Genomic DNA, 9,771 nt, shown 5'->3' on the forward strand with positions numbered 1-9,771 from the left:
AAAAGGAAAGAAAAACATAACATAGTTTGGCACTTGCTTTTGTGCAAGATCTTAAAATTGCTTCCCCCCAAAAAAATTATTACCACACTTCTTCAAAGGGTCTAAAACTGAACTTTAACATCTATTAACGTATAGATGTTCTTTAAGTTCTAAAGTAAAGCTTATGGTTATTTTTTAAAAACACACACACACAGCCGGGGGTGTTGGCTCATGCCTGTAATCCCAGCACTTTGGGAGGCCAAAATGGGTGGATCACTTGAGGTCAAGAGTTTGAGATCAGACTGACCAATATGGTGAAACTCTGTCTCTATTAAAAATACAAATTTAACTGAGTGTGGTGGCGCACACCTGTAATCCCAGCTACTTAGGAGGCTGAGGCAGGAGAATGGCTTGAATCTGGGAGGCAGAGGTTGCAGTGAGCCAAGATCGCACCACTGCACTCCAGCCTGGGCAACAAGAGTGAACCTCCGTCTCTGAAAACACACACACACACAGACACACACCCCTTAGATGCCTAAAGAACACACATCATTAATCCAAGGTACAAACTAGATCAACAGATCTTAACCTATTTCAAGTCAGATACCCCTTTGAGAATCTGAAAAATGCTATTGATTCCCCATTTTTTAAATGGATATACACATACAAAATATTCACATAATTTTAGGCTGCTCACTGCATTTTAAATCCAACCAAGGATTTAAGAATCTCTATATCTACTATACAAGAATATAATGACTGGTTGCTTCTGGGAAGGGAAACTAGGAGAAGGGATGGAAGGTTTTTCACTACACATCCTTTCGTAACCTTTGGAATTTGAACCATATGGCTGTATTATCTATTCAAAAAATGAATAAATAAAAAATAAAAAGCATTACACTAAATAACATGGCAAGATACTAATACAGTAGATGAAACTCTTCAGGTGAAGATGTTTAGAATAGCTATTCTATTAAATTCACCATACTTAAAAACTGCTTCTTTCAATTTTTTTGGCTGAAAAACATTTGTGGCCGCAAAAATACGGTCTTCATAATTTTCAGAGAAATTTCCAATTTCCACCTTTTTACTAGGAAAATATCATAAAAATTTCATATTATTCATATTCTAACTTCTGAAACCCCCATTAAATAACAGCAGCTAGTATTTACTGAATGTAGCACTGTCACATCTATTGACTATTATCATCATCATCATTTTACAGACAAGGAAAACCAAAGCTTTCAGCAGTTAACTCATTTGTCCAAGGCAACCCAGCTAGCGGTAAGCAAGGACTCTTGTGGACCAACAAAGCCCATACGACACTGTATCACGACATGGACCATAGTAAACACGAAAATCGATGACATTATTCCTTAAGAGACTATCCTTTTTTGAGACAGGGTTTCACTCTGTTGCCCAGGCTCAAGTGCAGTGGCACAATCACAGCTCACTGCAGCCTCGATCTCCTGGGCTCAGACTATCTTCTCTCAGCCTTCCAAGTACCTAGGACTACAGGCATGTACCACCACACCCAGCTAATTTTTTATTTTATTTTTTTTTAGAGATGGGTCTGCTATGTTGCACAGGCTGGCCTTGAACTCCTGGGCTCAAGTAATCCTCCCGCCTCGACTTCCCAAAGTGCTGAGATTAAAAGTGTTAGCTACTTACTGTACCTGGCCTCTGAAGAGACTATTCTTATCCTAACTAGGTTTTAGCGTATTCACTCGTTATAAAAATCTGGTATTATATTGCATGTGCCTGCTTTCCTATACACAAAGCAGATACAGACGAAAAACAATTAACCAACCCAATCATTAAAAAGGCACGAAAGGCCGGGCGTGGTGGCTCAAGCCTGTAATCCCAGCACTTTGGGAGGCCGAGACGGGCGGATCCGGAGATCGAGACCACCCTGGCTAACCGGGTGAAACCCCGTCTCTACTAAAAAATACAAAAAAACTAGCCGGGAGAGGTGGCGGGTGCCTGTAGTCCCAGCTACTAGGGAGGCTGAGACGGGCGGATCCGGAGATCGAGACCACCCTGGCTAACCGGGTGAAACCCCGTCTCTACTAAAAAATACAAAAAAACTAGCCGGGCGAGGTGGCGGGTGCCTGTAGTCCCAGCTACTAGGGAGGCTGAGGCAGGAGAATGGCGTTAACCTGGGAGGCGGAGCTTGCAGTGAGCCAAGATCTGGCCACTGCACTCCAGCCTGGGCGACAGAGCGAGACTCCGTCTCAAAAAAAAAAAAAAAGGCACGAAAACGGCCAGGCACGGTGGCTCACACCTGTAATCCCAGCACTTTGAGAAGCCAAGGTAGGCAGATCACCTGAGGTTGGGAGTTCATGACCAGCGTGACCAACATGGAGAAACCCCGTCTCTACTAAAAAGACAAAATCAGCCGGGCATGGAGGCACATGCCTGTTATCCCAGCTACTCGGGAGGCTGAGGCAGGAGAATCGCTTGAACCCAGGAGGCGGAGTCTGTGATGAGCCAAGATTGTGCCATTACACTCCAGCCTGGGCAACAAGAGCTAAACTCCGTCTCAAAAAAAAAAAAAAAAAGGCACGAAATCTAGTTTCAAATTATAATTTTTAAAGTTCTTACAAGTTGTCACCCTAAAAAGTAAAAATGTAAGCTGAACCTTAAAACTATGGTGGGTTTTTTTTTTTTTAAGTGTTTTCACTAGAGAAAGAGTATCAACACCAAAGAGGCAAAGAGTTTCTTTCTGCTAAATGGGACCTCTAGTCATCATAGTTGTAAGAATATCTAAAAGTGAATGTACAGACTATCTGCAAAATGCCTCGGAAATGTATAATGAATTGTGAGACAAGAAATAACAATGGCGGCTGAGCGCAGTGGCTCACACCAATATCCCAGCACTTTGGGAGGCCCAGGTGGGCGGGATCACCTGAGGTCAGGAGTTGGAGACCAGCCCAGCCAACATGGAGAAACCCAGTCTCTACTAAAAATACAAAAATCAGCCGGGTGTGGTGGCAGACATCTGTAATCCCAGCTATTCTCGGGAGGCTGAGCCAGGAGAATTGCTTGAACCTAGGAGGCAGAGATTGCAAGGAGCCGAGATTGAGCCACTGCACTCCAGCCTGGGTGACAGAGCAAGACTCTGTCTCAAAAAAACAAACAAACAAAAAAAGAAATAACAATGCTACTTTCACTATAATTCCATCTTCAAAGAGGCAATATTTTTCAAAAAACATTCACCCAAATTTAAACTTACAGAATCGCTTAAAGTCAATGCAAGGAAATGAGGCATGGGAGGTAGGGTGAGGAGAGAACATAAATCACCCAACCAGGTGGTCCTACCACTGATTATCAACATAAATTTGTGTGCGTGTGTGTTTGTGTGTTTGCCTAAGTGTTCAGTTTGACTGTCATATTCAACAACTTACCTAGGTAACAATCAAGGCTTGCTTCATGTCCTGCTGTGCAAGCGTAAGGAAAGTATCCAAGTCTTTACTTTCTTTTTTTTTTTTTTTTCTTTTGAGACAGAGTCTATGTCTATGTATGTCTATGGTGGCACAGTATGAGCTCGCTGCAACCGCCACCTCCCGGCTTCCAGTGATTCTCCTGCCTCAGCCTCCTGAGTAGCTGGGATTATAGGTGCACACCACCACATCCACTAATTTTTGGATTTTTAGTAGAGATGGGGTTTCACCATGTCGGCCAGGCTGGTCTCAAACTCTTGACCTCAAATGACCTGCCTCCTCTGGACCTCCCCCAAGATTTTACTTTCTTTTCAAGCAAGTAAGGCACTAAACCTCTACTAGGTTTTCCCTATCAGTGGATGAGTAAGAATCTTTTAGACTCAAAGAAAAAAATGTTTTTCTTTTGAGACAAAGATCTCACTCTGTTAGCCACACTGGACACAGTAGAACGATCACAGCTCACTGCAGCCTCAACCTCCTGGGCTCAGGCAATCCTTCCACCTCAGCCTCCCAAGAAGCTGAGACCACAGGCGCACACCACCACCCCTAGCTAATTTTTACAATTATTTGTAGAGATGAGGTCTCCCTATGTTGCATAGGCTGGTCTCAAACTCTTGGGCTTAAGCGAGCCTCCCAACTCAGTCTCCCAAAGTGCTGGAATTATAGGCGTGAGTCACCATACCCGGTCTCAAAAATGTTAAGACTCTCTAAAAACACTTTCACAAAAGCATACAAAGATGGAGAAAATGTAAATGTCTATCTTTGCAAAGTTCATCCTAAAATTTCCTAACACACAGATACGGAAAAAAAAAAACAGGTATATTTATACAGAATTACAGGTGGTGTTGCTTTCTACAGGAAATAACATCAGTGATACAGATTTCAAAATCCCACCTATTAGACATAGGGCAAAATAGGCTGGGTGCAGTGACTCATGCCAGCACGCTGGGAGGCCAAGGCAGGTGGATCATCTGAGATCAGGAGTTTGAGACCAGCCTGGCCAACACATCTTTACTAAAAATACAAAAAAATTAGCCGGGTGTGGTGGTGGGCACCTTCAATCCCAGCTACTCAGGAGCCTGAGGCAAGAGAATCACTTGAACCCAGAGGCAGAGGTTGCAGTGAGTTGAGATGGCACCACTGTACTCCAGCCTGGGCAACAAGAGCAAAACTCGGTCTCAAAAAAAAAGAAATAGAGCAAAACAAAAACTTTTCCTTCACATTATGTTGCAGTTTTGCAAGTGAACAGACTAATGCTAAGAATTAATGCAGTATTTATAAATCTGTCAAAGACTTTGATGCATATAATAGACAATCTGATAATGCATATGCACAAAAGTGGTTATTAATGAGTATCTGAGCATTCAAAAATGACATATTAAAAAGACGAGTTATATAATCATTCTGTTTATATAATTATCATATTTAAACTCCCCTGAAATTAAAGACCTTAAGGACACCTCTTTTACTTCATTATTTAAAACAATTCACAAAATTCAACCACATTTTATATTGTACCCCAAATAAAATTAACCCAATTTAGTCAAAGCAATACCACAGAAATTTAAATCAATAATTATCCTTTAGCATGCATATAGTGTTTATCTTGGTTTCCCTTAAGGCAATGGCCAAAAAAATAAAATCCTAGAAAAGAAATTCCTCCTATATTTTCTTTATATTCCATAAATTACTTCCTAAAAAATCAAAAGCAAATATACATTACTGAAGTCTATTGCTGATTATACTTCCTTATGTTATTCTATAGACAGAGATGGATACCTAATTTATAGAATACTTTCCAGAATATTTACCCAGAATGTGCTTACTACCTAACAATCACTGTTAGTCAATCTGGAATTAGGTTTGTGAGTATATAGTCCTGTTACTCTCCAATTCTCTCATGCTGGCAAAATATACAAGGTCAAAAAATCACATTCTTGGAAAGCAGAGTTCTTGGAAAACTGGCAATACTAGCAGACTTCACTTTTAAAAGTGAGAAAAGGATATAGAAATGGCCAATTAGCACAGGAAAAGATGCTCAGCATCACTAATCATTAGGGAAATGCAAATCAAAATCACACTGAAATACCACTTCATACCCATTATAATGACTATTATCAAAAAATTAAAAGGCAGAAAATGAGTGATGGTGAGGATATAGAAAACTGGAACCCTCATGCATTGTTAATGGGAATGAAAATGGTCCAGTTGCTGTGGCAATATGTATGGCAATTCCTGAAAAAATTCAACATATGATCCAGCAATTACACTTCTGGGTACATACCCAAAAGAAATAAAAGCCAGAACTTAAACAAGTATCTGTATGTCATGGTCACGGCAGCATTAGTCACAATAGCCTAAAGGTGGAAGCAACCCAAGAGTCCATCAATGAATTAATGGAGTAAAAAATATACGGTATGTCTAGACACTGAAATTATTCAGCCTTCAAAAAAGAATGAAATTCCAACACCTGCTACAACAGAGATTAACACTGTAGACACTTGACTAAGTGAAATAAGCCAGTCACAAAAAGACAAATATTGCATGGCATCACTTACAGGAGGTACCTAGAGTAGTCAAATTCCTAGAGACAAAAAACAGAATGATGGCTGCCAAGGGCTGGGGGCGTGGAAACAGGAAGTGAGTGTTTAATAGGTACAGAGCTTCAGTTGGGGAAGATGAAAAGGTTCTGGAGATGGATGGTAGGGAGGGTTGCATGACAATGTCAAGATACTTAATGCACGTTTAAACATGGTTAAAATGGTAAATTTTATGTTATGTATACCTTACCATAATTTTTAAAACTGAGAACAAAGACATTAAAGCATTAAAGAAAAAAAGACATTAAAGCATGTGTCCACAGGAAGGGGAACATTACACACCAGGGCCTGTCATGGGGTAGGGGGAGTGGGAAGGGACAGCATTAGGAGATATACCTAATGTAAATGACGAGTTAATGGGTGAAACACACCAACCTGGCACATGTATACATATGTAACAAACCTGCCCATTGTGCACATGTACCCTAGAACTTAAAGTATAATAAAAAAAGAAAAAACAACAACAAACAAAAAAGCATGTGTCCAAATTCTTCTCATGCATGCTTTTCACTACCCACAAAACTCATACCCTGACTATGAGTGATCAGTGAAGTCCTAATTTAATTGTTTACCATAAGATCCAAGAAATTAGTGTAAGTTTTTAAATTCCTTCTAATCCTAAAAAAAAAGTTTAACTGGCTTCCTCAGAATGAAGTCCTTCACAGATATAGACGTTAACAGCTATTACATATCTACTTCAGATTAAATAAATTACTAAACATCAGTGTCTCCCAACTTTGGATTTCAAGCATAGTTCAATCTAGAGTGTTTCCTTCATTTTCTTTCCAAAGCCTCATAATGACTATTTTCATTTTTACCAGCAAAATCTCTAGTCAAAATTGTCTCCCCCAAAGTTCATAGGAGCTCATCTTTACTGACTGGTAGATATATCATCTTTACAGTAATCGGTATTCAGTTTCCAAAAATTTTGTATAAACATTGGAATCTTATTCATGAATCTCTCTCCCTTTCTAAAAAAAAGTATTCATATGGAAAAAATAGAAGCTTGAAATACCCTAAGCTAAATTTTGAGGATCTTTTCCGGTTACATTCCAGTTTTTCTTATACCTTCTGAATTCACAAACTGTTACAGAAATAAGTCTGCAATAATGAACTAGCAAACTGGGTTGCCTGTTTCCTCCAAGCCACTAAAGCTCATTGTGTTGTTCATATCCCCTTTCTCCCATTCTTCAGTATTAAGCACATAAACATCCACCTTCAAAGGTAAACTCTGATAGTTCCCACACTATAAAAGCTATGTTCTGATATTTTTCAAACAACACCTGTTCATGAACATGAAGCAAACACGATGCAAATTAAAAGGGAAAAAAACTAACCACATACCCAAACAAAAGTTGAAACGCCTAATTTAGAAAAACCTCTTCATATTAAAAACATGTTGGGCTGAGCATGGTGGCTCACGCCTACAATCCTGGCACTGGAAGGCCAAGGCAATTCAAGACCAGCCTATGCAACATGGCAAAACCCCATCTCTACCAAAAAACGGAAAAATTAGCTGGGTGTGGTGGCATGCTCCTGCAGACCCAGCTACTTAGGAAGTTGATCCCAGCTACTCGGGAAAGGGAGGATCACTTGAGCCTAGGAGGTAGAGGCCACAGTGAGCCTCAACCTGAACTTTCTTTGTTTTTTTTCTCCCGAGACAGAGTCTTGCTCTGTCACCCAGGCTAGAGTGCAGTGGCTTGATCTTGGCTCACTGCAACCTCCGCCTCCCAGTTCAAGCAGCTTGAACCTCAGCTTCCCGAGTAGCTGGGATTACAGGTGCCCACCACTGCACCTGTCTAATTCTTGTATTTTCAGTAGAGACAGGGTTTCACCATGTTGGTCAGGCTGGTCTCAAACTCCTGACCTCATGATCCACCTGCCTCGGGCTCCCAAAGTGCCGGGATTACAGGCGTAAGCCACTACGCCCAGCCTCATCCTGCACTTTCACTCTGTCCCCACTGAACTCTAGCCAGAGTGACAGCATGAGACTATCTCAAAAGAAAATTTTTAAAAAACCAAAAAACTTGTTTGTAACAAATTTCAGGACAGGCGCGGTGGCTCACAACTGTAATCCCAGCACTTTGGGAGGTCAAGGAGGGCAGATCACTTGGGGTCAGGAGTTCAAGACCAGCCTGACCAACCTGGTGAAACCCTGTCTCTACTAAAAATACAAAAATTAGCTGGGCATGGTGGTAGGCACCTGTGCTCCCAGTTACTCGGGAGGCTGAGGCAGGAAAATAAATTGAACCCAGGAGGTGGAGGTTGCCGTGAACCAGCCTGCGCAACAGAGGGAGACTCTGTCTCAAAAGATAAAAGTAAAAATTTAAAAATGAACAAATTTCAAAGAAAAGATCATACTAAACAAGTATGATCATCATTTACCTTTTCTACTTGTACTATCTGAAAACAAGAGTGCATGTAAACAACTATAAATGGACAATGTTCTTGATTTTTAAAAATGAATTCTTCCAAATACCATTTTCTATATGTAAATTAATGAATGGTACCATCTCCTCTACTAGGGTCTACTTCCTAAAGCAGCATAATCTGTAGTTGTCATTGCATATAATGTATCCACCTAAATGTCAACAGAAGAAAAAATGAAAAACACAAACACAGATATCTTAAAGTTTTTCTAGTACTTAGTTTACCTACTCATCAATGTGAGATGTTCTCCTGATAATAAGTTTTTTTTAACTTGCCCAAAGACAGACTAAATTGACCCTTTAAATAGCAGAGTGGGTATATCTATCTGGTCACACATTAGGAACTTCAATGTGTGTGAAGTATCCCATCCCTTCAATTTGCAATACATATAAAACTCTACAAAAAGGATATTATATATAGATGTAGAAAGATCAATTGAAAAAGAATGAATGCATCACCTGGTCATGAGCCTTACCTTTTAGCAGCGGCAGAGGTGTTAACTCAATAGGCTTGCCTTGAGACCTAAACTGTGAGGAACTTTGTGACCTCTTCTGTCTGGCTTTTCTGACGGACTTCCGAGAAAATCCGTCTACTTTATCCACTGATGGAGGAGTAGTTGGTGCTGAGGACATATCCCTACTGAAGAGAAAGAAGTATCATAAACCCATACATTCCCAAGGTGGAAGCATACATGTGAGTTACACAAATTCTAAAATTCCCATATATGATGTTCATGAAAATGCGAATATGTGCTAAAGAAAATAAAATCAGTTAAGAAAAGTCTTATCTTGGCCAGGTGCAATGGCTTACGCCTGTAATCCCAGCACTCTGGGAGGCTGAGATGGGTGGATCACTTGAGATCAGGAGTTCAAGACCAACCTGGCCAACATGGTGAAATCCCATCTCTACAAAATTACAAAAATTAGCTGGGCATGATGGCAGGTGCCTGTAATCCCAGCTACTCGGGAGGCTGAGGTGGAAGAATCACTTGAACCCGGGAGGCAGAGGTTGCAGTGGGCCAGGATCCTGCCATTGCACTCCAGCCTGGGTGACAGAATGAGATTCTGTCTTAAAAAAAAAAAAAGGCTGGGCCAAGTGGCTCACACCTGTAATCCCAGCACTTTGGGAGGCTGAGGTGGGCAGATCACTTGAGGTCAGGAGTTGGAGACTAGCCTGGCCAACATGGTGAAACCCTGCTTCTATTAAAAATACAAAAATTAGCCAGGTGCAATGGCTTGCACCTGTAATCTCAGCTACTCGAGAGGCTGAGGCAGGAGAACCGCTTGAAGCCAGGAGGCAGAGGTTGCAGTGAGCAGAGA

General features: G+C 40.8%; 1 protein-coding gene across 1 annotated transcript in view; it reads right to left on the reverse strand.

Annotated features, from left to right (window-relative positions):
- Window positions 1-9,771, reverse strand: part of PPP2R5E (protein phosphatase 2, regulatory subunit B', epsilon isoform) — a 179,608-nt gene that overhangs the window by 167,302 nt on the left and 2,535 nt on the right. Inside the window, 1 exon segment of the mRNA XM_011961963.1 lies at window positions 8,928-9,091. Coding sequence (XP_011817353.1) covers window positions 8,928-9,084 — 157 coding nt within the window. The 5' untranslated portion in view covers window positions 9,085-9,091.

Source organism: Colobus angolensis, unplaced genomic scaffold, assembly GCF_000951035.1.
Source record: "Colobus angolensis palliatus isolate OR3802 unplaced genomic scaffold, Cang.pa_1.0 Scaffold57, whole genome shotgun sequence".
NCBI lineage: Eukaryota > Metazoa > Chordata > Mammalia > Primates > Cercopithecidae > Colobus > Colobus angolensis.